This window comes from Leishmania major, chromosome 18 (genome assembly GCF_000002725.2).
Source record: "Leishmania major strain Friedlin complete genome, chromosome 18".
Lineage (NCBI taxonomy): Eukaryota > Euglenozoa > Kinetoplastea > Trypanosomatida > Trypanosomatidae > Leishmania > Leishmania major.
Genome location: NC_007259.2, coordinates 397,343 through 425,231, shown reverse-complemented (window position 1 = coordinate 425,231; position 27,889 = coordinate 397,343). Strand labels below are relative to the sequence as shown.

The 27,889-nt window shown below is 62.0% G+C and overlaps 8 protein-coding genes across 8 annotated transcripts; all 8 read right to left on the bottom strand.

Moving 5' to 3' along the window:
- Positions 1–1,147: 1,147 nt before the first annotated feature.
- Positions 1,148–5,119, bottom strand: LMJF_18_1020 (hypothetical protein; the record flags this gene model as incomplete). Its single annotated transcript, XM_001682456.1, has 1 exon — positions 1,148–5,119. The coding sequence occupies one exon, from the start codon at positions 5,117–5,119 to the stop codon at positions 1,148–1,150; it is 3,972 nt and encodes a 1,323-aa protein (XP_001682508.1).
- Positions 5,120–7,230: 2,111 nt separating this feature from the next.
- Positions 7,231–7,569, bottom strand: LMJF_18_1010 (putative dynein light chain 2B, cytoplasmic; the record flags this gene model as incomplete). The annotated part of the gene is made up of 1 exon (XM_001682455.1): positions 7,231–7,569. The coding sequence occupies one exon, from the start codon at positions 7,567–7,569 to the stop codon at positions 7,231–7,233; it is 339 nt and encodes a 112-aa protein (XP_001682507.1).
- Positions 7,570–8,858: 1,289 nt separating this feature from the next.
- On the bottom strand, positions 8,859–10,202 carry LMJF_18_1000 (conserved hypothetical protein; the record flags this gene model as incomplete). Its single annotated transcript, XM_001682454.1, has 1 exon — positions 8,859–10,202. One exon carries the CDS (start codon positions 10,200–10,202, stop codon positions 8,859–8,861), a length of 1,344 nt encoding a protein of 447 aa, XP_001682506.1.
- An 877-nt stretch (positions 10,203–11,079) lies between these two features.
- LMJF_18_0990 (UDP-glucose pyrophosphorylase) lies at positions 11,080–12,564 on the bottom strand (the record flags this gene model as incomplete). Its single annotated transcript, XM_001682453.1, has 1 exon — positions 11,080–12,564. The coding sequence occupies one exon, from the start codon at positions 12,562–12,564 to the stop codon at positions 11,080–11,082; it is 1,485 nt and encodes a 494-aa protein (XP_001682505.1).
- A 1,422-nt stretch (positions 12,565–13,986) lies between these two features.
- LMJF_18_0980 (conserved hypothetical protein) lies at positions 13,987–14,559 on the bottom strand (the record flags this gene model as incomplete). The annotated part of the gene is made up of 1 exon (XM_001682452.2): positions 13,987–14,559. The coding sequence occupies one exon, from the start codon at positions 14,557–14,559 to the stop codon at positions 13,987–13,989; it is 573 nt and encodes a 190-aa protein (XP_001682504.2).
- Positions 14,560–15,529: 970 nt separating this feature from the next.
- LMJF_18_0970 (conserved hypothetical protein) lies at positions 15,530–21,691 on the bottom strand (the record flags this gene model as incomplete). Its single annotated transcript, XM_001682451.1, has 1 exon — positions 15,530–21,691. One exon carries the CDS (start codon positions 21,689–21,691, stop codon positions 15,530–15,532), a length of 6,162 nt encoding a protein of 2,053 aa, XP_001682503.1.
- A 1,370-nt stretch (positions 21,692–23,061) lies between these two features.
- On the bottom strand, positions 23,062–25,176 carry GPI18 (putative mannosyltransferase-II; the record flags this gene model as incomplete). The annotated part of the gene is made up of 1 exon (XM_001682450.1): positions 23,062–25,176. The coding sequence occupies one exon, from the start codon at positions 25,174–25,176 to the stop codon at positions 23,062–23,064; it is 2,115 nt and encodes a 704-aa protein (XP_001682502.1).
- A 638-nt stretch (positions 25,177–25,814) lies between these two features.
- Positions 25,815–26,909, bottom strand: LMJF_18_0950 (conserved hypothetical protein; the record flags this gene model as incomplete). Its single annotated transcript, XM_001682449.1, has 1 exon — positions 25,815–26,909. One exon carries the CDS (start codon positions 26,907–26,909, stop codon positions 25,815–25,817), a length of 1,095 nt encoding a protein of 364 aa, XP_001682501.1.
- Between the last annotated feature and the right edge of the window lie 980 nt (positions 26,910–27,889).

Sequence of the window (27,889 nt, the reverse complement as noted above, 5' to 3'; positions counted from 1 at the left end):
GCAAAGCAATGAAAGGAAGAGGCTCGAGTAGAGAGGTGTGGGCGTGGATATAAGCAAGCCGTTGATATCTGCGATCTCTCTTGTTTCGTTTTTTCCAGTTCTTTGGCTGCGTGAGACAGGGGGTCTGCGATGGCGGGGCGACACGTCAGCGGCTCAACAGATGCATGACGATCACATGCAACAGAAGTCCCAGCGAAGGAGGAGAAGGTTGGAGGTGGTGTCCAGCGAGAGGCGCATATGCCATGCGTGACAGATGTTGAGGAAAGACGGATATAGAGTGAGAGGGAGAGGCGGAAGAGAGATGTGCACTCGGCTTCGCTCAGCACTTCATCGCCCTTTCCTTTCTTGCCCCCCTCCCCCGCGCGCGCCAGGACCCAAGACACACCTTAGCAGCCGCGCCAAGTGCGACACCGCGTGTACGGACAGGCGCAGATGGATCTGCTTGGTTTCCTCTTGACCAGCGTGGTATATGCCGCAACTTCCGTCCAGGCTGCATCAGCGGCTGGATGGCACGCTTGACCGCCTTGCACTGGGGCACGCGTGGGCCTGTGTGACTCTTGTCCTTTCTTGCCGCTTACATCTATCGAGTAGCGTGACAGGACGATGGACGCTCCCCTCTTCTTCCCCCGTCTCCACCCACAAGCGGGCGAGCGAGAGGGAGGGCACCGACGGACACGGAGGGCACAGAGGGGGAGGAGGAGAGGGGGGGGCGAAAGACAGAAGAAGAACGTTGCTTGCATCTAATCGCAGTGGGAAAAGTACACGGTGGTAAAGCGAGAAAGAGAGAGGGAGACGCACACACAAAGAATAGATAACACCGGCATCAACGCCAGCAACAACCACGGCAACGATATACCGACAGCGACGGCTTTCATGCCGGGGGGAGGCCCAAAAGAAAAAGGCGGGGCGCTGATGGTGGACGGAGCGGACGCGGCACGGCTGCCAACGCTGCCTTCCCTGATTTCTCTCTCTCCCCCTTTTCCTCCTCTCCTCTGTGTGTCGGTTCGACAGCACCTCTAAACAGAACGCGCACACACAGAGAGACATGAAGCCATCATCCAACAACGTCGACACCCCAACAGGCAGCGGCACCACCTGTCGTTGTGGCATTCCCTCCTACGCACCTTGCCCTTGTCATGCAGAGGCCCTATTCGCCGCGGATCACCCGCTCCAGTTCGCCGCGGATGCTCTGCCACTCCTTGTTTTCCCGTCGGAGTGATTCGTAGAAGGCGCGGTACTTCTTCATCTTCGCTTCTGCCTCCGCGAGTTTGGTGCGATGCTCCGCTTCGATGCTCTGCTGAGTGCTCTGCAACTCCGTATAGCGAGTGCGAAGCTGAAAGGTGTCTTCGTCAATGCGGGCAAGCTCCTCGCGAAGCCCCCAGAACTTCCGCTGATGCGCCTCCTGCCGCGCTTGGGCTGCTTGGCGGCGGCGCGCCTCTTCACCTGTGAAGGTGAGAGTCACGCGAACAGCACCGTCAGCGAGAGCTTGGCCCGTGGGCTGGAAGGGGCTCCAGACATTGGCCGCCGTTGAGGTCGACATGGTCACGCGCGTCGCGGCAGAAAACGCACTGTCGGCCGCCGCCGCCAACTCGCGGACGTCTTCGACGACAGGGCGCTGCGAGGAAGAGCAGGGCGCTGCGGATCGACCGAATCGCGCCGACACAGCACGAGGCCTGGGGCCGCCGTTGCAACGGTGCTGCCGGCTCGCTGCCGAGAAGGTCGGTGAGGCGGCACACCCGCAGCTCTGACGCGGTGATGGCGGCATCACTGCACTGGCGCAGCCTCGGCTGTTCCGCCGACTGCCGACTGCAGTGGAAGCTCGCGTCATCGCCGATTCGGCGGTTGCGCCAGAGACACGGGGCGTGCCGCCACTGCGACGGAACGGTAACGTGGCGATGGGTGTGACGGCGGTGCTGACCGCCGCAGCTCTGGCGCAGCCCTGTGTCTCTTCCGCCGCGGCGTGGGCGTTTCTGCGGTCGGGATAGAGGGCTTTGGTGGGGGAATGCGTGCAGAGCTGCAGCGCGGCGCACGCCTTGGACGCGGTTCCCGCCAGCGAGTCGGCCAAGGGCGTCGTGATGTTCGGCTCTGCAGCCGTCTCGGAAGGGCAGGAGGCCGATGAGGGACGCTTGCACGCCGACCGCGCGCTTAGGCAGCCGTGACCAGCGCTTGGCCTCGTGCTACTGGGGCGTTGACGCATGGTGGTCTGGTGAGGGTGTCGGCCCGACAGCGGCGGCGACGACACAGGCATCGCCGCCGCATCCTCTCTTCCTATGCTGCCTCGCTTGCACGTTGCAGCGCACGTGATTCTCAGTGTACGTCGATATACACGGCATGGCGGCGGTGTCGCAGCTGCCCCACTCTGCAGTCCACCATACTCCGACCGCGCTAGCGACGTGCACTGGCTGTCTGGGGCATTGCCGTAGCTGTCCTCCTCCTTCTCGCGTGCTGATACTCTCACACTGGCACGGCTGCGGCTGCGACCACTTGTGGCGCGGCGCCGCTGAATTCCCCGCAGTGGCTTCTGGCCAGCCGCCGTGGCACTGTCTATCGCGCGCAGCAGTGCCGCGTCGTTGACCTCCTCCGACTCCTCCTCCTCCTCCCACTGAATGGTGACAGCCTTGACCCCGAGCTCGGCGAGCTGCCTCACAAGTGACGTCTGATGTCGCCGCAAGGCATCGATGGCGCGACGCAACACCGGGGCTACGTGCTGCCGGTAGGTGTCACGCAGCTGCATGGTGAGTTGTCGCCTGCCCTGCCGCTCTGCCTCGATGACGGCGGCGTAGTCTGCTTGGATCTGCTGTTGCTCAGCGTCAAGGTGCTGGCTCACAGCTGCCACGCGGGGGTAGGCATACACCAGCGTCGGCAGCAGAAACGGTGCTGGGGTCACGCGGTGGTGCAGAAGCGAAGAGGAGGCGGAGGAGGGGAGGGGGGCGATGCCGTTTGACGTGCGGGGGCCAATGCTGCTGCCGCGGCTGCGCCGGCCGTGCTCCGGTGAGGACAGGGAAATCTGACGCGTGGCGCAGTCCGTGGACGCCGCGACGGCGTCGTTTGGCGGGGTGAGCAGGCCGATTGGAGAGGTGAGGGCCGGTGTCCCGTTCGCCCCTCCGTTGCTGAGGTGCTCCTCCTCCCTCTCCGACGACAGCGCAACCGGCGACAAGGGGAACAGCGCGCCCATTCTTTCGCCAGCGCCGCCACTGCTGCCGCTCAGGTGCTGCGGAAGCTGAGGCTGCTGCGGCTTGACGCCGTACTCTAGGGCAAGACGGGCTTTGAGGGAATCCTCTTCCGCTTCGGTTGCCAGCTCCCGTGCGCGTAGCTGCAGCTCCTCTTCCCGCTCCCACGACGTTCGCGCGAGGCGGTCTAGATTGGCCAAGAACGTCGAGAGCGGTTTCGAGTCCAGATGTGCCTCCGTGGCCCCGCCAAAGAAACTGAAGAAGCCGTTGTTTCCGTTGTTGAGGCTGCGGTTCAGCGTGGTGTAGGTGGGTCGAGACTGTGATGGTTGGGCGCGCTGCAGCCCTTGATCTGCAGCGCCACTGAGATGCTTGATCGCTATGCGGCGCATGCTGTTGCAGCTCGACAACGCCGCGGCTGGTGGGGCGGAAGGCAGCTGAATACACACCTTCGCGAGACCTTCGACCTCGCCGAGCAGTTCCTCGAGAAAGTCGCTGATGGCATTGCACGTGTCGAGGGAGGCGACGGAGCTGGCTGGGGATGACGATGTGCTCTCCTTTTCTCGTGGGCCCTCTGCGCTGCCGCCACCTGTAGCGCCATTGGCTGTTGCGCACCGTACATGGTCAGCGCCTTCTTCCGCGTCACCCTCTGCCGTCCCTGCTGCCGCGGTGTGCAGCAACTGTAGCTGCTTCCACAGGTTTCGGAGCGACGAGAGTTGGCTCTGCGCGACGTGCAGGCGATTCTTTGTATCCGCCATCATGTTGCACAGCAGGCGCACCTCGTCCTGGCCGTGCTGCCGTTCGCGCAAACGACGCACCTCTCTGGTGGTAGTGGCCGCTCGTGACTTGTAGCTCTCAGCTTGTTGCGCTATCACCGCCTGCTTCTCACGGAGCCTCTCCAATTCCGCTTGACGTGCTGCCAAGACGATGTCGAAGCGGGCTATGAGTTGATCGACATGCGTAAGCCTAGCGCGTGTGTCTCGTATACGTTGGCGCAGCCGCTCTCGCTCCACCAGCGTCCCCTCGTCGCAGCCAGGTGGTCGGCGAGGGAGGGGCTCCTCCGGCCGGCTTTCTGATATGTCCTCCGCCTCGTCTGCGGCGCTGGCCATTGGTGTGGGTGCCGCTGCTAATACTGGTGATGCTGTGCCCGATGCATCTCCGGTGCACGTAGAGGAGGTAGAGGAGAGTACCGCTGCCACCAGCTTGTGGACTGATAGACGCTGTGTTGGTATCCTTATCTGCTGCTGCGCTCCGGTGCTTGTCCCGAGGTGCCCTTGTTTCAGTTGCTCCTCCGTTGCCGCAGCAACCGCCGTTGTTGTTGCCCTTATTGCCGGACTCACGTGAAGGAGCGGCGTCGGCGCCGTCGCCACGCCAGTGGCTGAGAGGACGAAGGGAGTGAAGGGGGTTTCTTCGGCGAGAGACAGCACCCACCGTGGGGTGGAGGAGGAGGACGAGGACGAGTCACATACGGCGCACCTCGGTGTCTCTGTCCTGCGCAGCACACTCGCGGCCCCTTCACCACTTGCACCGGGGTCCACCGTCTCAGGCGAGGTGGTAGGGCAGTAGAAGTACTCCTGCTCAAACTCGTAGCTCGCGTTGTCGTCGCCAGCGTCGTTGCTGTGGTCAGCGCTGCGTGCCGACCCAATGCGGTCGCATGTGTCGACTGCGTTCTTCGTGACGTGGTCAGCAACATTGTTGCCGATCAGGTCTACTTGCCCGCGGCTGTCGCTGAGGCACCGGTCTACAGTGCCGGCGTTCACGAGGGCAGCGAGGTTGTAGGCCAGGGCATGTGTCGCCTGCTTCTGCTGATCATAGGGCAGCGGGCTCTCACGGGCCTCTTCTTCCACAATGCCATCGTCGTACAAGTCGATGCAGTCGCGCGGGTCAGGTCCAAGCACTGATGATCGTCGTTGCTGCGATGTGCTGCTGCCGCTGCCTCTACTGCCGCTCATCTGATTCTGCTGCTGGCCCCAGGATGAGGGCCAACGCGGCACCCCCGGCTGAGTGAGACACTGCCGCTCGTCCTCTTCTTTTGCTCTTACGTCGCTGGCGCGGCCTTCGTTTTCACCCTCCTCCCACGTGAAGAGAGGCGCGGGGACGGCTGCAAGTGAGCCAGGGCGTCGGTTACTGTGAGAGGACGCTGGTAGCGCATTCACCGAGCGCGCCGCCAAGGGCTCCACAGCGCCCGCAGTCGCGCCCGCAGAGCCAGAGCGCTGCATATTGACAGCACCTCTGAGGCGGCGCTGACTGGAGCTCTGGCTGTACGAAGCACTGCGTGGCGCGCGGGGCTGTGATAGAGACGGAATATCGGCCTCGGTGTCAACGCGATCTGCAAAGGTTTCGCTGCGGCTCTGCGTGCGCTTCGTGCTGTTTCGCGGTTCGGACAATGATGGAGAGGAGCGCGCGGCGCTGGACGACCACAACAGATCATCCGAGCGAGAGTCGTGGCTCGCTCGACTATCGCTGACGTGTGAGCCCGGGAGAGGGATCCGCGTCACCGCGGGTGGCGATGGTGAGGGCTCCATGAGTAGGTAGTCCTCCAGCTGCGCGATGGGAGCTTGCATGAGTGCGTGGTGTCGTCGTACTTTACTGACTTCCTACGCATGCACGCTCGGAGCTCAGGCTGGAGGATGAGGAAAGGAGTAAAGAGAGAGAGAGACAAGAATTAGGCTGCAGCAACGGTGGTGACGCATACAGGGGAGAGGGGAGAGGGTGGTGGTGGGGAGGGGCAGCGTATCCGTTGGCTGTGGCGGTAGTGATGATGGCGGGCAAACGTACTCGAACGAGATTGAAGAAGGGGAGGAGGGGGAAGACGGCAGTGGGGAGGAAAACGAAGGACAACACCAACAGAAAGAGGCGGAGGAGAAAGGGATGGAAGCTCTATGCTGATCTATGTGAGTCTAATGAGAGAGAGGGCGTGCGCGTGTGCGTGTGTTTGTGTTGGAGGCACGGGCAGACCAGTCACGTACACACACGCGCTCCCTTGTCTTTCCCGCGCTCGCCGCGCTTGTTGTTTGTGTCTTCCAACGAGTGGCTTTAGAAGACGAATGTGTGTGTGTGTGTGTCGGAGAGCTGAGAAGAGAGGAGAGGAGGGCGGAAGTAGAGAGGGGCGTGAGACCGCACACACCAAGGCGGGCGTGCAGAGGTGCACAAAAGCGAGAGAGCCGTCAGCTAACGAGAGAGGGGGAGCAACACACACGCACGCACACACTGGCAAGCAGAGAAAAGGGGGAGGGGAGAGAGACGGCGGATCGATGATGATGAGTGACCGCCTGCGGGGTGCAACCACCACCACTCTGGCAGGGGCATCGCACATTCTCCCCTTTTTCAGTTGTCTGTACCGTTCACCCTTTTCGACGAGAGGTGAACCGTCCATCCTGACTCACCTCTCGTGGGTTTCAATGAAAGGCCTCGCCAACCCCCTCTTCCCGGTCCCTCACGCACCCACGTGCCCGTGTTGCTGCACCCGTACACACACACACACGCGCAGGTACGTTGGGAGTGTGCAGAGGGGAATGGGCAACATAGGATTCCGCCTTGCCTTTGTAGACGCGCGCACACGCGCATATATGCACATCTTCTTCTACATAAACCTCAGCTCATCGCTCCTGTATATGCCCTGGCGAGGGCAATGGAACAGGGCTTAGGAGGGGCAGGGGCACCGAGAGAGGAGAGAGGGGTGGGACATGCGTACGCTATCAAGTGAAGTGCGCTACGGAAAGAGGACGAGCATGACACGATGTGAGCAGCGGAATCAGCGTGCACATGTGCGTGTGGTGTGCCTGTCCGTGATGCGGCGCACCAGCAGTGCTTCTCTCTCCGTTATAAGTGACGCATACGCTTCTCCCCCCTTGTCCATTTCCTTGGCCCACCGAACATTCGCCGGCCCGCTCTGCACACACACACACACACACAGACATCCATGCGCGTGCATCTTGACGACATTCGCGTATTTACATCATAGCGATCAACGTAACAGAAACCGAGCCCCCCCCCCCGCCCCACTCCACTCCACACACACACACACACACACGAAGAGAGAAGAGGTGCGCACACCATGCACTCACTTCTTAGACTCTGCCTTGTCCATGTCGGCATCTTGGATGATGATGAGCATGTACTTGCTATCTGGTGCCACAATGACCTCGTCCTTCTTGGAGCGCAACCGAATGAGCTGGAGCTCATTGTTGCTGTCGATCTCCTGCAGCACTGTCTTGGCGCTCATAGCCAGCGGCTGGAAAAGTGCCGCATACTGTACCGCCAGCTCCCGCGATGCCTCGGTGAAGCTATGGCGGATGGCGATGCCTTCATTGTTGATGATCAAGAACCCACGCACGCCGTGGTGAGAAGTGATGCGCTTCACCAGCTCCTCGATATCAGGACCCGAGCCGGCGGCAGCCATGTTGTGCCGTTGTTCTTGTTCGCTGCGGACGCCAAATCAAGTGAAGCTCCTTTTCCGTTTTGTGTGGGTCTGTGCTACGCGTACCACTTCGCCGGGATCAGTCACGTGTCGTTCTGCGTCGTTGCACCTCCAGTGCCCCCTCCCACTCCCGTAACCAAGAGCACGTGGGTAACAGCGAAAGGATGAAGGAGTGAGAAAGTTGAGAGGGAAGAGGCACCCGCCACTGCAGCCATGTCATGGATGCGCACATGTAGATAGAAGCACTGGGGTCCGCGCGTCATCGCGAGCAGTCATCGATACTTTGCTCATCATCATGTGCATGCGGGGCGAGAGGATTCCCTGCAAGCATACAGTGCCGCGCCGAGCGGCAACGACAGAGGGGAAGACGGCGGTGCCGCTGCACACACCGACACACGTACACAACGAGGCATCGCTCGGTCTCGGGAGTGAGCAGTTCTCCCTCCTCTACTGACAAGCCACGGCGCCTCTGGCTACCCTCTTGCCTTCCGTTTGCTTTGGTTTCTGCACTCGAACACACACAGATGTAAAACGGGGGAGAGAAGGTGTCGAAGCGAGGGAGGGAGGGGGGGGGCGGTGTGCTCCCTCGACACGAACCACCGGGGGCCTGGTGACAAAGTGAGGTACTACTACGCCCTCCCCCACGTCACCCCCGCTGCTGCTGCTGTTCGCCCTCGAGAAAAAAATAAGAAAAGGCGGGCTTCCAAACGACAGAGAGGGCGAGATGTAGGTCCAGAGTGTGTGGGGAGGGGGGGGGGGAGGGGGCAGATCAGCTGTGGTAGCGCGGTAGTACGTTTGACACACACGCTCCGCCGTCATAGCCGTAGACAGCGTGCGTGGCGCTCGTAGTGACCACAGAAAACTAGAAGCCCCGCACACAGACGCATCTCTAAGAATGCAGATGGATACACGTACAGCATACCTGAGCACGTGCCTGCGCACGTGACAGAGTCGATACGGAGCAACAACAAGGGATGGCCATAAAGGTGAATCGAAGGTGACGGGGATAAGAAGAGGGGCTGGCGGCAGGGCGGGGAGTGGGAGGACTGCGTCGCTACACGGTATGTCGGCTCGGCAGCAGCAGAGCAGACAGCAAGAGAGCTTCCTTCTCTTGATATATACACACAGATAAGCCCACACACGAATTCGCATCACTGCCACCATCCGCTAGATGTACTCCGTTGAGTTCTCTGCCCCCCCCCCCCCCCCTCCTCCCCATTGTCCACCGCGGCGGACCCCGCGCCGCTTGCGCCCTGAGATGCCTTGGCCGATTAGTCTGTGTGAAGCTTCTCGAGGAACTGCATATCGCTGCCGAGCTTCGTGAACTCGAACAGTAACGTGAAGAAGATGCCGTCCAGCACGGCGATGGACACGTTTGCCAGTGAACCCTTGAAGAAGCCCCGTACACCTTCCTTGCGCGCGAGGTCGTCGGCGACACGGTAGACGCGGCGGAACGGCAGCGACGACTTCCACGTTTGCTTTCGCACCGTTGGGGACAATGAGGACGTTGCCCCACCCCCTCCAGCAGCCATCATCGTCTGCTCCTCCCAGAGCCCCGGCGAAAGGGCTTGCTGACGTGTCTGAATAACCGCGATGGGGTTGAAGAGGAGCGTCGTGCACACGCTGGCAATGATACTCGCCACCGCGTTCAACAGCGGGTTGTCCGTTGGGGAGAGGAGCCAATTCTGCCGCCACAGGGGAACCGGCTTGGTGTCTGACGCCGCCGCTGCGGCGTCCCGGTACTCCTGTTCCCACACAGCCAGCTTTGGTGCAGCAACAACGTAGAGCGCCTCCTTTGACTTTGTGTAAATCCCCCACCAGCACCCGCTCGATGGGATGCGCAGCAGACCCGCGCCCAGACCCTGATACACACCGCTCAACCCCCAGCGAACGCGCTCGCCGGGCCAGGCGCGTCCAGCGGCGACCTCTTTCTTCTGATACAGTCTCCAAACCGTGCGGAATGTCTGCGGCACGCTCATGTACGAGTTCGTCGACGCCATACTGTACCCCGCCGTCATCTGTCGATTGCACACAATAACAAGGGGACTCACGAGGAGGAGGGCGACGAGGTCGCCACACATTGCCCCGACTGCGGCGGAGTAGCTGCTCGTGGCGAATATGTTCTCCTCCGCGCGCTTGAGCGAGGCGGCTTCCACGTACTCCTTCATCGCCTCCAACGTGAAAAGGTAGCTGGTCTCGCCCAGCAGATTGCACAGCAGCGCCGCCCCGACCCCGCGATAGCATCCTCGGATGCCGCCCTTGCCAAAGTCGTACTGACCCTTGGTGCACGTTGCGCCGTACGCCGAGGTGCAACCGCCGCGGTAGGACGCCTTCACAAGGCCGATGACTGTCGGCGGCGTGCTCTCGCGCGTCACGCGCTTGCGACTAATCGCGAGCTGTATGGGGTGGAAGAGAAACGTGCGAGCCCCAATGTTGGCGGAGAGCAGCGCAAACCACGTCGGGGCGTGGAGGTCAGAGAAGTTGCGCGTCACGGCATTTGTGGAGAGACTACCTGATGCGGGCAGCGCCGCGGCCGATGAGACGGCACCGGACACCTCTGCTGCTGCGACGCCGTCCGCGTACTGCGGTGGCGACGACGATGCAAGCGTGGTCATCTCGATTAGATACGACAGAGTACACGCACGCGCACACACACGTTGTTCTTCGCAAGCCCTCTTGTACCCCGACTTGCAAACTTACTCGTCTGCAGCGGATGCGCGTCAGCCGATTTCTGATGTGGAGGTTGGTTCCTCTTTAAAAGCTCGCTGTGTAGCGGGTGTGCGTCTGCTTCCCTTGCTCTCGAGCGGTTCCGTTGTGCAGCGATATTCGCGTATGCACTCTCTGCCGCTGGCCGTTGCGCCTCACTCTGCTGGCACTCTCTCTTTCTCTCGCACTCCCTCTTTTGTTAGGATGATGTATGCGTGTATGGGGAGGTGGTGTGCGTGGATGCGTGCAAGTGGGGCAATGGGGGAGAGGGCAGCGTGGGGGGGGCGATCGCCAACACCACAGCGATGCTGACGCCCCTCTTTGGTACTAGCTTCATCCGCGGAGGGGCGCGAGATTGTTGAGCACATGCCGGTAGAAGACGAAGAAGGGAAGGGGATAAGGCAGGGAATAGCACACACGCACGCACGCGTGTTTCTGCGTAGCAACACGTTAAAGACGTTGGTGGAGGGGGTGGGGTAGAGTATCGTAGGTGGGGAGGGAGTGCAGGCAGGCACCGACTGCTGCCGCCGCCTCACCTCACGACGAAGGAGCTGCTGTGATGTTAGTGGCTCTTCAGAGGGGGGGGCAGCCAACAGTGGACACCTGCACATACAAGCATATACCTATACACAGACATATATATATATAGAGAGAGACATGAGTGCACTTGCCGCCGGGCATCAGCGGTGCTGCACCCTTCCCCGCCCCGCTCGACCGGTTTTGTCGGCCATGCTCAGTGCGACGCTACATCTGTGCATCGTCATTTTGCTCAGCAGCTTGTGACCCCTACTTGTTGGTCGACTGCTGCGGTGACGCCGTTGTGTCGTTCAGCTTGGCACCATCGGGGATCACAAACGCCGAGGCGCTGTCCGTGTTCTCGATCGTGACCGTGCCTGTGAGCACGTTGCCAGCACCGAACTGAACCAGCCCCTTCACCGTCACGCGTTTGCATTCCACCAGCGATGGCACGCCGTGTTGCACGAGCTTCTCAAAGCCATTCATCATCTTGTAGTGCGCGCTGTCGAGGTCAACGACAGGCGGGTGGCCGTGGCAGCGATCGTCCAGGACGAGCCGGAAGTCGTCCGTCACGACGTAGGCGTCGGAGCGCAGAGCGAGCAGATCGGCGCACGTCTTCACTGGCGCGAAGCGGCTGCGCGGCACGACAATGGCCGATGCGCTTTCGAACATGGCGATCGCGGCACCCATGGCAGTTTCCAGTTGATACACCTTGGGTGATGCTGAATTAGATGAATCGACCGTCTTCTCGTTTCGGATGACCGGCAGCGGCAGCGTGCCGCCGTGCTCCTGCATCGTCTCCAGGAGCACCGGGAGCCTGATCCATAGGTTGTTCGTGTTGAAGAAGGAGTACTTGTTGATGTCCTGGAAGCTTTCCATGTCCGCCTTGGGGCACTGGGCGGACTCCCGCAGCAGCAGCACCCTCTTCTCGGCGTCTGGTTGACCGTCCTTGCCCTTCACATACACCGTCTGCCGAGCCAGGTGACCGCCTTTCTTGTCGCTCTCCGTTCGGCGGCACACCTCCATCAGAAAGTCGATCTTCTCTTTCTCCATGTACGCCAGCACGCGCTTGTCGATGGTGGCGCCGAGGTTGTCCCCGTTGCTGACGAACATGTAGCGGTAGCCCTGCTCGACGAGTTCCTGTAGCTTGCCGGAGCCATACAGAGCGGTGTAGATGTCACCGTGCCCCGGCGGCGCCCACTCGTACGCCGGGTTCTCGGCCCAGGCCGCCGGCTCGAGCGTGTCCTGCAGTATTTTGGGCACCTGATTCTGCATCAGCTCCACCTCTGAGTCAAAGACCTGGTACAGCCACGGGTAGCGCGCCTTCAGAAAGCTCTTGGTGCTAGCGGAGGTGTTGAAGCTGTCCATCAACATAAAGCGCAGGTGCTCGCTGCAGTGCTGGCGAAGGTACTGTACCTGAAGCGCTGTAAAGTCAAGAAACGTCTTGCCATCCTTGACCTCGAGCAGCGTCTTGGCGTCGCACAGCCCCATGCCGGTGCCGAGGCCGCCGTTCAGCTTCAGCACAACGGTACTCTGCAGGACAGCGTTGTCGCACTCAATGGTGAGGCTGTCCAGGGCATCGAGGGAGTCGACCGGCATGATGGCGGAGTCGGGAATGGACCCTGTCTCGCCTTTACTGACCATGACGTGCTGTGCGATGAAGGTGCGAATGCATGCCTCGTTCACCTTGGCGTCGCGCATCTTCTTTACGCACGCCTGAGCGGCGGCGCTGAGGGACTTCATGTCGTTTTCCATTGCTTCACCTCCGTGACAGCACGAGCGAGGAGGATAGCGGGATTAGGGGGTAGAGTGCCGGTCAGGAGGTGCGAGTGGGTTTTGCAGATGATGCTAAGTAGATCAATGACTGAGAGATGGGGGGGGGATGAAGGGATAATGGGAAGGGGGGAGGAGGGAATAGCGAGGAAGAAAGCAAGCAACACTAGAGTAGAGGCAGACAAGTGAGGAGAGGCAGCAGCAGCGCGAGACCCGCTGCTGGAAGGTTGCCGTGGTGGGTGTTGGCAGGCGATGTAGGTGGGGACTGGGGCAACACCGTCCAAGCACGCACACGCACACACGAGAGCACTGCAATGCGTGGGACAGTAAAGGGGGGGGGATGGGATGGGATGGGGAGGCACAGACGGGCGCAGTGCGTCACGCGACAAACGGTTTGTGTGTGTGTCTGTGTGTGTGCTCCGGGGTCGGGACCAACGAGTCACTCGCTCGCTAAAGAGGGGAAGAAGCGGTTTGCGCGGCACGGTAGAGGGCTTGGGAAAACAAAGACGAACACGCGCACGCCGACAGACACGCATACACACGCACACACAAGGCACCGCCAGCGCCGTTCAGCGGGTATGGGAAGAGAAACCAAAGAGAGAGAAGGGGGGGGGGGAGGCGAGGAGGAGGGTACATATATATAGAGAGAGAGACGTACACCCGTGCCACATACAGTGGGAGGGAAAAGGCGTGTAGGAGGCACGGCGCTCGTGAAGTCTCACGGCTGAGGGAGGCAGTCTCAAAACAAAGCCGTGAACGAAAAGCAACAGCATCGGCCTTCTCAGTTGCCTAAGCTTCTCTGCTGCCCTTTTCTGACCATTCGCCAGTCCACGCCTCGTTGCACCCGTGACGGTTACACACACATACACACACACACACACGCACATGCGACTTGCTGTCGATTCGATGCCTTTGGTGTGCTCCGTTCCTCCCTTGCACTCTCTCGCCTGCTTCTCCGTCTTAACCTCACCCTAGCGTTCTTCCTGGTGTATAAGAGAAGAAGTCGGAGAGACAGGGAACGGAGGAGGATGGGGGTGGGGACATTATCGCTTACTCGATGTAGGGCACACAGCACAAAAATGCGGTCGCGGGGCAATCGAAGGAAGAACTGTGGTGGTGAGGAGGGGACAGGGGCAGGCACAGCAGCGCTGGGTAAGCACCGACCCATAACCGATACACGTACAATAGCGGCTGTTTGGAGAACGGAAACGAGAACACGCCGTCCACATTGCCGCCCCTTCCCCCCTCGGTTTCCATGCTCTTCCAGCCCAGCACAGTCCAGCACACACACACACACACACGCACACACACACACACACAGACACAGACACACAGCCACTAATGAAAACGCGACACTCATCAGCAGGGCGTGCCAGCGGCAGAGGGGAAGGAGAGAGGGGGAGCCTACATTGTCAGATGCGCGAACATGCGCTGTAGCTCGTCTTCGTTGACGTCGTCGTCATCTGCATCGCCAACGTCTTCCCAGTCGGCGTCGTCCTCGTTCATGCCTGCTGCCGCGCGCGCCGCACGCACGTTGTCGCGCTCGCCGATCAGGCGCTTCAGTTCCACCTCCAGGTTCGAAAGCTCAGAGGCGTGCTTGACCTGCTGCTCGTGCTTGAGCTGACGTATGTACTTGGCAAGCTCTCGGCGCTCCGCCTTGGCAGTCTCGCCGCGGCGAGTGCGCTCCTTGCGGGCCTCGAGGTCCCGCAAGTGCTCCTTGAGCACCATCCGCTCCGCTGCCTGCTGCTTCAGAAGCTTACTCTTCTGCTTCAGCGACTCGATCTCGCCAAAGCAATGCTGCTGCTTCTTGCTGACACCATTCACAACACGCACTCGTGTGGCAGCCGTCTTTCGCTTCCCCGCTGTCTTGCCAGCACCCGCACGAGCGGCAGACCCATCTACCGAGGACTTCTTTGCTGTTTTCAGCCTCTTCTTGCGGGCCAGCCGGCGACCCTTGGCGATGCGTCTATTCACCATTGTCCGTTCTGTAGTGGGTGTGCGTCGTCTGCTGTGATGAGTGTGGACAGGACGAGAGAGTAGGGGGAGGGAAGGCGCGCTATGAGTGAGGAGGGGGTGGTCAGAGGACGAGCAGGCCGCAGGCAAGTAAAGGCTCACCACCGCCATCGGACAGACGGGGAGAGGGAGATGGACGGAGAGACAGGGGGCGGGCCGCCAAGGAGACGAGGTGGAGAGACGCACGCGTGCGCAGCGGGCTCCTTTCCTTCACCCACTTCCTCCCCGCATACACACGGCAGGGGAGGAGGAGCGAGTGTTACGTTGGTGTTTGTCACAGACATCGTTGGTGAGGCGCGACAAAACACACACACACACACACAAAGGCGTGACGTGCTCATGTGTATACAACACGTAGAGGCACCAGCGATACATACGTGCATACATTTCGAGGTGTGTGTGTGGGGGAGCGAAGAGTGTGCGCGTGCGTGCCCACACGTGTGTCTCTCTCACCGTCGCGTGCTTGTATGTGTGTGAGGAATGCACAAAGCTTCCCACGACGTCTTTCGTCTTCCTTCTGCACACCAGCACACACACGCACACACACACGCACACACACACGCACACACACACATATATATATATATATATATACACGCTGTGAATCTAGTCCCTGTGCAGGTGCGAGGAGTGTGTTCTCTATGATACATCGGCAATCAGGTGGCGCACTGATGAGATGCGCACGCACGCACACCCACGCGGTTGCAGCCAGTGGAGGGAGAGAGACACTCACGAAACAAGAAGAGAAAGCAAGAAACAGGCCCACACACGCGGCAGTGAGGGCTCAGGTCTGCCACCTCTGACGGGTCCGCTTCTAGTTTACAGGCGAGTTGTGTCAAAAATCCACAGATACGCACAACTACATACACCTGAACACGTACCGGCTCACCTCGCGCACGCGTCACCGCTCTCACTAACCGCAGCCGGTGCGCACTCATCCCTGGGAGAGCGACAGAGGTTGCATTTCGGCCGCGACGGCGGAGGCAATGGGAGCCGCTGGCGATAGCAGCGCCTCGACTGTCGACGTCATGGCCCGGTTAGCAGCACTGCTACTACTTCCGCTGCTCTTCACGTCCATTGCATTGGCTTTCCCGCCGTCGCTGTGGACTGCAGCCCAGTGGTGGGGTCGATGGGTATGGGGGCTAAGCAAAGACGTTGCAGAGGCAGGGCCGTTGTGCGAGACAGGGTGGCCAGCGCCATCGGCAGGGCTGGCAGCGACGATGCTGCGCACAGCGCTTCTCTCCGGTGCTTCGCCCATATGAGCCGCAGACTGCGTGGTATGGCATTGACGCGGCGGTGGCGTGGGTGGGCGAAGCCGCTGCGGGGCGAGGGGAGTCCGGTTCCAGCCGTCGGCTCTCTTCTTCACCACAGTCGATGCGGACGAGGAAAGTGTCGGGGTCGGCGGAAAGTCGACTGCCTCGACTCGGCAAGCCGCTAACGGCGTGGGAGCCTGTGCTGCCGATGTTGCTGAGGTTGTGGACGGCTGCTGCTGCCCTTGGTGCAGCTCAACATCCGCTTCGGCACCGCCCGCCTCGCCGTCGCCATCGCGCACCTCGCTTCGCACGGAGAGGGGCATGTAGAGGAGAGAGAGGTTCCAGTCGGAAGATCGCCATGCCGCTCTGCGGTGATTGGCGGCCTCCACTGCCGTTGAGGCGGCTGTGGTGAAAATCGGAAGTGCACTCGCAACAGAAGCACTGGAGAAGTCGGGCGTTGGGGTGCTGAGTAGCGCGGCATCACCGGAGGTGTCCTTGCCAAGTCGCGCCGAGATGGGGGTATCGTTCTGTTGGCGCCGGCACACTGGAAGCTCCTGCAACATCGAAGACGGTGCCAGGGGCTCTCGCGGCGCTGCGGTGGAGCACCGCATCTTGGGTGTCGACCCTACTGTTGTCGTCAAGGGAATGAATCCCGGATCGGGCGTGCCGACAGGTTGGGCTGTGGGAATGCACTCCACGAAGCCTGCGCAGAGTAGCGGCACCGCCTTCTCATGGGTTGATACGGCGGTGTTCTCCGTGACGTTCCCACTGGAGTGGCTGCTCATCGTGACCGACCCCCGGGCTCTTAATCCACGACGGTTGAGGAAATGGCCTGCTGCCACGGCTGGCGCCGCTGATGTGGCGTGTGCCGTGGTGGTACAGCGCCCCTGTTCCGCAATGGCCGGGGAGGGCAGCCGCGGCGCGACTCCTGCGTCAGCGTCTTGCGAGACGTCGTTGGTGTAGCGCTGAGAAGACCCCGCAGTACCAACCTCTGCATTTCTTCCCTCTTGCTCCGTCGACGGCCTCCGGATACCGACAAGCCATAAGTGCGTGGTGTTCGGGTAGGTGCTCAGCAGGGGTGGCCACGGCCCGCTAGCTCCCTCTCTATTCTCGAGAAGATGCGTAGGGGCGACCGGGACTCTCTGGAACGGCGGACGCGAGGTGCCGCCGCGTACGCGGCCGGGACTCTGCAGCAGTTTTCGCAGCAGCGGCAGCGGCGGTCCGCGTGGGCGGCGGTGCGGCGACGGGATCGCTGTCTTGCATTGCGCTTCGCTTCTCCAGCGGTGCCCGCTGGCCAGAATGCTGTTCGCGTGACGGTCGTCCTTGTCTGTCGCCGCGGCACCGTCGCCCTCTGGCGCCAACGAGGCCGCGGAGTTGTTGGAGGGTGGCAAGAGGAGCGTCGCGTGCGCCGGCAGAGATGCCGTGACGAGAGATTTGGCGTAATAGTGTATGTGTGGTGTGACCCTCATGCAGACTCGTGGTCCGCTCGGAGTGCCGTAGGGGGTTGGGCGCGGTAGGGGCCGCAGCGGCGGCACAGAGTCACCACCGTTGGTGCGCGTTGCCACGTGCGACGGACCCGTCAAGCGAGAGCAGGGAGCGTCGTCGGCACCGAGCGGGATCGACGACGGCTGCGGTGTGTAGGAGAGTGAGTTGCTGCCCTCCAGCTTGCTTGTGCTGCTGGCAAGGTGCTTGTAGGCGGCGGTCTCGCAGTAAAAGCGACGCTCGCTACGCTCCGCGTCACTCCACGGGTCGTCCACGCCGTTCAAGAGCCGCACGAGCTCGCTGTGGCGAGCCTTCGCGGCGGGGTTCAGCATGGGCCGGCGTAGACACGCGAGCGGCATCGACTCGTACAGCTGAATGATCTCGCATCGCGCCTCTCGCTCCGCTTTGAAAAGACGAGCGGCCTGGAGCAGCAGTGAATCACATGGCATGCTCAGCAGCAGAGGCGAGAAGAGCGGTGGGACCCGCATCGCGGTGGCATAGCAGATAGCCTTGCACCGCAGCAGCGGCTCGCGCAGGAGCTCTTGGTGCTCGTCCAGCAACCGACGCTCCAGCGCCACCCGCTCCGCGGCCTCGGTGCGGCAAAGAAGCTGTAGGTAAGCGGCAACCAAGTCGTCCTCCGTGGCCAGCGAACCCGCTGGTGCCGGCGAGTCAGATGCGCCGTCGTCCGCCGTCGACGCCCCAGTGTACGAGTGGTCGTCGTCATCGTGCGCCGCCACGGAGCCGCCTTTGCGCTCACCTTGTATCAGCTTTGTTGCGCGCATCTCCGGGGCCGGGGTGGGCTGCAATGGCCGTAGCGGCAGCACAGTGGAGGAGGGCGCGGAGGCGTCGCTATTGCTTGCCATCTTATCGTCCTTGATGCCAAGGGACCGGAACACTTGATGCTCCAGCCGCGCAAACGCAGCAAGACACTCGCGGAGCTGCGCCGTAGGTGTCGACCCTGCACTGGTCGACACCACTGGACTCGCCTCTGGTGAGCGGATGCGGTTCGACGCGCGTGGGTCGAGCACAACCCCCGTCAGCGCGGCCACGCCTTCGACCCAGTCCTGCATACTCACGCACGGCCTGCTCTGCAGTGTCTCGGCGCCGTCCTGCACGATGGCGTTCCACTCGACTTGCTCTGCCCGAAACAGCTGCAGGGACCCTTGCACGCACTGACTCACCACGATGGCCCGCTCATCGCGCTGCATCCGCAGTCTACGGTAGAGATTCTGTGCCTCCCAGCGCTGCACGTAGCGGCGAATGACGTCGAGCGCGTGATTGCGCTTTATCTGCTCATACAAGTATCGGTGAAGGGAGCGCACAACCTCGCCGCGAAACACGCGCTGTAGCAGACGCGCACTTGCATCCTTGGCGCGGCGCAAGCGCTGCAGCCGGAGCCGCATCCACGGCACGAGCAGCTGCACGGCTGTCTTCTGCTCCACCCTGCGCAGCTGCAGGCGCCGCCGCCACTTGCACTGGATGCGGTACGCGGCAGCAGGCGCTATCACCTCGTCGAAATGACGACGCGCACGAAAGGCATGCACAGGCCTGAGGATCTTCGCATACGCGACGGCAACCACGGCAACCGCGATGAAGGACAGCGCGGCGACAGGCTGCTGTATTGACTGGCCTTTCGTGCGCCGTAAGCTACTCTCTCGTCGCTTGGTGCTGCCGCCGCCGCTGCTGCTGCGACGCCGGTCGCGCGAAGCTGAGGTCACGAGATGAGCTGACCGCTGACGACGGGGAGGGCGGACGCCCACTTGGATGCGGTTGCGAAACGACTGCGCTAGCTCCTGCTGACGAGGCGAGAGTGCCTGCGCCTTCGAAAGGCGGGCGTGAGCGGAGATTTCACTGCTCACGAGCAACGGCGCCTGCAGGATGGTTGTCACAATCTGTGCTTTACCCTTTCCAGAGGCAGTGCCGCTGCTGGGCTTGGAGGTATGGTCCTTATCGCTATCGGACTTGCCTGCACCTTGGGTAGTCTTGACGGCCATGGAGGGCGGTGGCGGTGACGGTCGCGGCGTCGACGACTCGGAGGACTGCGCTGGCCCACCTACGGCAGCGGCGGCGCCATCGACGGCGATTGGCTCGGCGTCTGCCTGCTCATCGATGTCAGCGTCGAGCGCGTCGACTTTTACACTCGACGATGTTGCCGCACTGGCGGACACCGATGCTGACGCGGGGAAACGAGCCGGCAGCAGGAGCGGCGGCGCCACTGCTTGACGGAGTCCAAGCGTGTCCTCCTCCTCCACGCCGTCGGCGCTGTCCATGCTTTGCACGTTCACCACTGCGCTGTGGAGGGAGGTGGCGCTTGAGGGGTAGTGCGAAGGCTGCGCTTGTGACGCCGCCCCGCTATGGCGCGCATCCGAGTAGGACGGCAACCCCTTCGCGTCGGCGACAATCGCACCGTCCTCACTGCCGCCTGGCATGGCCGCAGAGGGGACGAGGATGCTGCTGGTTAGAGATCCGGGCGGACTCTTCACAGGCGACAGCAAGAAGAGCTTTATGTGGCCAGTGCTCTCCCGCCATGAGGAAGAGGCGGAGTCGCTGCGACGACTGCTGGCGATGCTCGCGTCAAGGACGCTGCCGCCAGCGCTGCCGTTCCCGACGTAGGCTCCTCCGTGCACCCCAGACGGCGCACGCACGCGACTTTCTGAACCGTCGAGTTGATGGAGAAGTTGACTCGTAGGAACACTTACGCGAGGGGGCTGCTGCGGCGGTGTTCCCCCATCGGTCTTAATTCCTCTCCCGATAGACAGCTGCGCCGGCGGCGGAGGCGGTGGAGGGGGCAGCTCGCCCACCATCGACGTCGCTGCCGAGGCCATGGAGATGAGGCACATCGAGTTGCTGATCGAGTGGTCGCGCTGCCCGAGCAGCTGTCTGCTTTGGGGTGCGAAGTCACTGTCTCCGCTCTCCTGCTGCTCTCGCTGCGGGGTTGTCATTGCCGCACCTTCCTCTTGTTCTGTTGTAGCAAACCAGAAGACCACCGCGCGATGGCCACCATCGCTGCGTTCTCTGGGACTGCGGCGGTCGCTCCTGCTCGACGGCCGCGAGGTGCTCATGAGGGACGGGCTCCTCGCACCGAAGGAGAGCGGGGAGCCCGCAGGCGCCAAGCTGCCTTTGACAGTCCAGGCCCCACGCTGGCTGTCTTCGAGTGCCGGCATAGGCTGCCGTCGCTGATGTACCAGTGGCGGTGGCGGCAACGGTTGGCATGCGGTGGACACCGACTTCACCGACGGCACGTCGAGTTCTGGCATGGAAGCTGCGGCAGCGAGCGCGCGCAGGGGCGGCTGGGGCGCAGGGGGTGGCTGCATATACCGCGTGTCGACCAGCGGGAAGTTCGTGGTTGAAACTCCCGAGGCTGGCGATGGCTGAGCGGGATCTGCGTCGCTGACGACACCAGGCGCGTCGAGGCCCCGCGACGCACCCGCTGGCGATTCCGGCGCGAAAGATGAACGCCGTCGCATCTCGCCGCCGCGCTGCTGTATCACCGGCAACGGGGAGGGCACCTGCGTCGCCGCCTGCGCGCTCGTCGGGTTTTGGCTAGGGCGGAAGGAAGAGGAGGAGCTGTCCGTATCCAAGTTGCCACTGCCTGGGCTACCAATGTGGCGGGGTGGCGGGCCCTTCGAGCCTGCGCCACCAGGTTCGCTGCCGGAGCCGCGTGTGTGCCCGTTAAAGTGCGGCGTGGTGAAGGCAGCATGCAGGGGGGCGGCGGGGGTAGGGGCGGTGACGGGGGTGCGGCAGAGCTGCGCCACGTTGCCACCGACGGAGGAGGCGAGGGTGCTGGAGGCAGCTGGGAGTGGTCCAGAGGAGGCCCGAGGAGATCCCGGCGAGGGGTCCTCGTTTCGTCTGCTGACCACCGAGCAGCTGTTGCTGGCCAAATTCTCCGCAGAAATCGGCAGGTGGGTCGACGTGGCAGTGCTGCTTCTTGAGCTGAAGCTCCGGTCGCTTCTCCCTCTTGCAGCTGCCATCAAGGTCGAGCCGATCCGGCTCGCACTCGGAATGCGACGACAGTCGCTGCTCCAGTATCTCGTCACAGGCGCGACATCCACAGTCTCGATGCCCTCAGGAGCGCCGGTTGTCGCGACGGAGGCGCCACGAGCCCTTCGGACGCTCTGCGGCTGTGCTGCTGGTTCTCCTCCACTCAATGTCGCACTGCCACTGTGTGGGTGCTTGCGGCTTCCACTCTTCGTCCGAGGTGTGAAGGTGTCCGTAGTGGAAGTGGAGCCCCTCTTCAGGTTTGATGTATGGGATCGGGTGCTCTTGGTTGGGGTGGGCTTGCTCGTGCTGAACGCCACACTGACGTGGCGCCTTCGCTTTGAGGGGAGCGTGACGCGTTGCTTTCTAATTTCGTCCTTCATGCTGAGGCGGAGGCAGAGGCATCACACATGAACACGACAAGGAGGGGAGGGGAGGGGAGGGGGGGAAGAAGAGAAGGAGCGGGTGCACGATGCCACGTAAGCGTTCACTGGCGATAGCGAGACAGACAGGTGTGGAGGTTGTGCTGTGCGCGTATGTGCTCGAGTGTGCCGAAATAGCGGCAGAGCGCACGAGCCGAGCAACGAATACAACGACAGTCAGCGACGATGACGACAGGGGCCAGCCATCAGTCGTCAAGAGAGAGAGAGAGAGAGGCGGGTAGAATTTGTGGTGATGATGGCGTTCATGCGTTAACGAATAAATCCTTCTCCCTCTCCACAGATATAGAGGGAGCGCGTGTGCGCGCGTGTACCTGTGAGACAGATGTCAGGCACAGCGGTTGCGGGCAGTGAAGCGAGCGCAAGTGATGCTTACGGTGGAGGAGCAGTGTGTGTATGTGTGTGTCGCGCAGCATGCGCACTTGTTGTATGGCGTGGGCGGCGATTGCTTTTGAGGACGCGATGTGGTTGATGGCGAGGCAGTGGGGGGGGGAGGGGGGCCTGAATAAAGAATGGGGGAAGCAGCGACAAGAAGCAGCAGCGTTGTGAGGAGGACACAGACCAGAGAGCGGACGGGGGCGAGAAGGGGGAGAGAAGGTGAGAAGAGATAAGACAGGGGGAGGAGAGGAAGAGTAGAGAGTAGAGGAGGCAGGTGAGTGGGTGTTGTGCGCGAAAGCTCCTCGACGATAGCGCACACGGACACACACACAAGGAGAGAGGGAGAACCAAAGCGAGTCGCAACTCGTCCAGGCACGGTGTCTCTCTCTCTCTTTCTCTCACCACGAGCGCCGCTTCAGTGGCGGCAGTGCCGGTTATCGAAGAGGAGCACACCCATGCACAGAGACGCAGGCACCCGCCAAAGCGGAATGTGCGTGGTGTAGAGCGACGCACTGGAAGATGCTGGACGAGGCGCGTTTCTCCTTTTGTACCCCCGCCATGCACCGGTGCGTGTGCGCTGCCTCCTCAGCGAGGCAAAGCAGATTCGACAGCACAACTCTCCGCAACTGGTTCCACTTGCGCATCTTCTCTTGTGTCCTCACTCATGCACGCATGCGTAATGATGCACTGGCTCTTTTCTATCGCTGTCTTCTCCAGCATTCAAGACCTGCGCGTCTCTGCAGTTCTCCAGTCCCCTCCCCGCTGCTACCTCCAGCGCACGCACGCACGCACAGGGCCAGTGCCTAGGGGCAGAGCGGGAGAAGCACGCCCTTCTCTCTTCACCCTCACTCCGAGAAAGCGACTCCCCGCGGACTCGAAAGCACGGCAGAGGCCAAAACGAGTCCCCGTGCGAGCGCGTGCCACGTGCACCTTCTTCACGTCCAGGGAAGGTGATTCGGAAAGAGAATACCGCCAGCCATGCCCCACAGAATGCACCACAGCAGGGTGAGCTTGGTAGCGCGGCTCGTCGGTCTCGATGCAAGCTGCATGCCAAGCAGCCAGTACAGCGCCGGGCTTGTCGTGACAAAACGATTTGTCACCTGCACGTGCATGAGGGTCAGGGCCAGCGTCGATAACCCGACAAGGTGCGCCACGTTCGAGGAGCTCAGCAGCGGCATGGCGGCAATCCACAAATGCTGCCACCTCATGCGCCGTGCTCCGGCGGCGGCCGCCGTCGTGGCTCTGAGGTTTGCCCATGCTGGCGCCAAGTAGTGGGCGTGGAGGCACCATGCGGTTAGCACCGCCACTGGGAGCGCCAGCACCACGTTGGGGAAGTTGGCGAACGTGTAGGCGGAGAAGAGGCTCACGCCCCAGTACTTCTTCTGCAGCATGGGGTACAGCCGCCAGAAGGCTTGGCCCATCGTTTTCTTGGCGGCGGCGTCCCACAGCTGCAGCACAAAACGCCGATATCCCATGTAGTTCATGACAATGTACGGCAGCGCCACACAGATGCACTCGAGCGCCACTATGCACATGCGAAGCGGGTGCGGCATGCGCTGCAGAGGTGGGCGGAGAGTGGGGCAGCGCACAACAACGGTTGCACGACCATCCCTTGCGCCGCCGCGCTTTGCAGCCGCAGACATGACCGCACGCGCTGACACTCCAGCCAGCACCGCGGAAGCCTGCGCCCTGTACACTGCCGGCAGAGCCACCTGCACACAGATGGGGAAGATCAGAAATCCAGCGTAGGTAAATGCGTTGGAGCGAAAGGTGCCGGCCAGCGTGAACAGTAGCACCGCCGCCACCTCTGTGCTGCTGAGGAAGCGCTGCTCCCACTTCACCGTGATTGCCCTGGGCGCTCCATGGGTGAAGCTCGGCAGGAGTGAGGCAATCCCGGGGATGCGGCTGCGTGCCGCGGCACCGTCGCCAACATCGTTTGTCGCCAAGGCCCACTGCTGAACGAGAGGGGCAGGGGGGACAAGTCGTGCTGGTACCGATGCTTTTTCTGTTGCTCTTGCAGCTGAGCCAGGCGACGTGACACTCGCCAGATACGACGCGATACGCAGCTGCACAGCCTGCGGCAGCGGCTCATGCCACGCGAGGAAGTACACGCCTAGCATTGTGGCTAGCGAAAATAGGCTCTCCGTGTACACGGCGACGGCAAACACCATGGCGGGTGTGATGATCCACACCAGCGCTGCTCCACCCACCACGCGGCGACGGCGCAGCGCGTCTGCCTTCGCCTCCGCCACGGCTGCGGGGAGCGGGGCGTGGATGTCAGGCGCCTCCAGGACCGTGCCGATCATTCTACACATAAGACGGTAGCAGACGGTCGCCTCTGTCGTGCTTTGCATCGTCGTTTCCGCTGCCACGTCGAGTTGGGCCTTTGCATACTTTCTCGGCTTCTCCAACTCAGGGGTCGACGGAGACAGCTTGGACGGGCGCCACCGGCAGGTGCATCGCACCGCTTCGGGCCCTAGAAATGTCAGGATGGTGAGACGTCGAAGCACCACGCCAGCAAGGCAGGAGGCAGCTATGTTCACCAGGCACACATAGAAGGCAACTGGTGCAACTCGGTGCAGAACAGGGATGAGTCGCCGTGTGACGTGCTCCAGGCCGCGGATCAGCGCCGGTAAACCAGGAAAGAAGACGATTTGGCTCTCATACAGATACCCGCATTGGGCAATGAAGAACATGTGCACGCCGTCCCAGTTGCGCACCATCGAGAAGCGTGCGTCGTCGTAGAGCTCCTCACCCGTGTCGAAGACGAATGCGCCCCCTGGAGCACCAAGGGCGATCGGGGCGACAGCGCGGCTGAACCACATGAGGCAGAGGAGAAGGAGTCGTGCGACGGCGACGCAGAGGACGAGCGCCGTGTCGGTGCAAGTACCCAAGTAGTCTAGAAGATTGAACGAGGGTTCGGTGTAGGGCGCCAGCACGAAGGCCAGGGGGCGGCTCGCTGCGGTGACAGCGCTGCATCGGAGAACGGCCATTCCGGTGGGGTAGAGAGCGAAATCAGTCAAAACGAAGAGGGACTCGCGGTGCCGCATCACCCGCCGGCGTGCCCACTAAACTCCTCTGAGGCAGGGTGTGCTGATATTCTAGCAGGGCTACAGCACCTGCGCGGCGTTTCCTGTGGCCTGTATCTCTGGCTCTTTCCGTGGTTTGGGCGCTCTACGTGAGAGGGTACACTGCCCGGGAGGTGATGGAAGATGAGGAGAAGGGCTAGAGAGTGGTGCGGGGGCAAGGGACGTACATCTGGCGATGGTAGTCGGAAGGCTGCGGAGTGATCGGGTGGCGAGCATCCAATGATGTCGTCTCGCGGATGCCCCATTGGCGGTGGTGGCGGTGTTACGACAGACCAGAGGAAGGGGCTGCGCGCCTTGCGTGCGCCGCAGGGAGTAGAATGGGTGCTGCTCCCTTGCAGACACGAGTCGCGGCCCACTGTTCTGCGGCCGCTTCCGTCGCATTATGCCCTATGATGTTTGTGAGAGATGGGGTTGTGAAAGGGGGCGAGAGGGGGAGGGGTGACTGTGCCCCCCCCCCCCCCACGGTGCCACAGGGGCGAGGTGGGCAGCATGCACAACTCCAGTACACAGTGCGTGGAGGTGTGGGATACAGAACGGCGGCGGTGCACGAGGCCCACACCTCCGCGCACAGCGGCGACTGGCAAAGCTGCACGCCGTTCTCACACTCGCTCGTGAGTGTGGTGGTGCACGTACTCCATCATCCACTGCGCGCGAGGGCTGCGGCACTTTGGACAGCAGATCGGGTCCTCTTCATGTGCGCGTCGACGCCGGCCCACGCTCCTCGCACGCTTGCCAGGTGCCGGCCTCTGAAGTCGATGCGCTTTCTGTGCCTTTTCGTACTCGATGCCGCTCTGCTCCACCTCGCCTCCCCACAGCGTTCGCGGGCGGGCTATGTACACGTGAAAGCAGCGAAGGCAGCGGACGAGCTGCGGCGTGCTGCTCTTCACGAGCTCATTTTTCACCACGGCGCTGTGCAGCAACACGGCGGCCTCGGTCGCGGCGTGCAGCGAGGATCGCGTGGCATCCGTGTGGGCTAGTGTCTTGAGCGCGGCGACCGGCGCCAAGGGAACGGCAACGGTGCGACTTACCTCTTGCTGCGTCGGCGATCGACCTCGGTGGGCCTGGCGGAAAGCCCGGCACTCTGCGCGGTAGACGCCGGGGTCTTTGGCAAGACGCACATTGTGGTACTGTCGTGCGTGTGTGAAGGCGTCGCGTAGGGCTTGCTGCTGCCGCTCCAGCTGTGCAGAGGCAGTGGGCGAGGACAGAGGCGCTGCTGCTGCGGTGCTGTGCGTTCCATGTGACGACCACACTTGTTGCTGCTGCTTTGGGCGGGGTACACTAACGAATTCGGACGAGCTAATATACGGCAGCGACACAGCGGCCGCAGGATAGCGCACAGGAGCCGCCAGCGACGCTGCTGTCCCAGACGCTACGAGGGCACTGCCAGCTGGCACCTTGCTCAGCTCTGCCGTGCCGCTCTCGCCATCATTACGATCACGGAGCTGCTCGAGCAGCGATGTCCGTTTCAAAACGCTACGAGGACGCGTTCGCTGCGTCGGCACCGCCGCCGGTGCAGGTGCAGTCGTTGATGCCGTGTGACACAGCAGACTGTCGCGATGCTGATCGCTAGACACACGGCGTTTTCTCCGCGAGGAGGAGTAACAGAGGAACGGCGATGTTGTCGCGGCGAAGCTGCGCACGGCTACAGCCACGCACCGCACTAGTGACCCTCTGCCACTCCGCGAAAGCATCATACCGAGAACCTGACTACCGCTGTGAGTAGCGCATCGTATGGGGGAGGATGAGGAGAGAGGAGGGAGAGAAGCAGAAGTGGACTTGTGTGCGCGTGTGCCGATGCGCGGCAGCCCTTCTGGAGACGATGATGCGCACCGCGCGTGCCAGCGAGCAAAAGCGGGAACGTGTGTTTGTGTAGGGGGAGGGGGGGGGAAGTGCATACGGCAGGGTTTTCAAGTTGCTTGTGTTCAGCAACAGCTGTGCGTGCACCCCTTCGCCGACGAAGGGCGAAAAGGGGTCCGCCGATCTGCCCTCTTTTGCCCACCCGCATCAGCCATACCAGCAAAACAGCGGTGCTGATGTAGGCAAGGACACAGACGCACATAGGCAGGCCCAGCAGTCCTCTCCTCCATCGACGCGCGTGCTGGCCTTCTCAGTGGGCACACACTTCTACAACGAAGAGGAGACCCCATGCTCACGCACGCATGCCGCAACGGCAGCGCTTGAGAGTCGTTTTCTTTTCTGTTACCGTGTTCAAAGTAGGCGCAGATGCCATTAAGAAGAGGGAGGGAATAATACCGGAGACGGCGAAGAGGTGTGATGGGCGAGGTGTTATGCTGAGATGCCCCCCCCTCTTGCTGGTGCGTGTGGGACAAGGAGGGGGGCTGGCAAGCCAGTACGCACTACATATCTCGAGAGGCACCGCAGCCCGTCCCCATTGCGCAACTCGCTCACCGTCTTCCCCCGCATGTCCTTTGCAACACCGCTGCTTATTCAGCGGAAGAGAGACTTCCCCACTCTGCTCTGAGGTGGTCCCTGCCTCACTCGCGCACCCCCTCCCCCCGGCCGCTCCTCTCCCTCTCCCCCATCGATCACGACACACGTACGCCCGTGCCTCAAAGAAACGCACGGCAGACCATCAGGCAAGCCCAAGGACAGGAAACAGGGAGGGAGGGAGGGTTAGTACACGTTAGTCCTTGCTCTGGCGATGCGCTCCGTT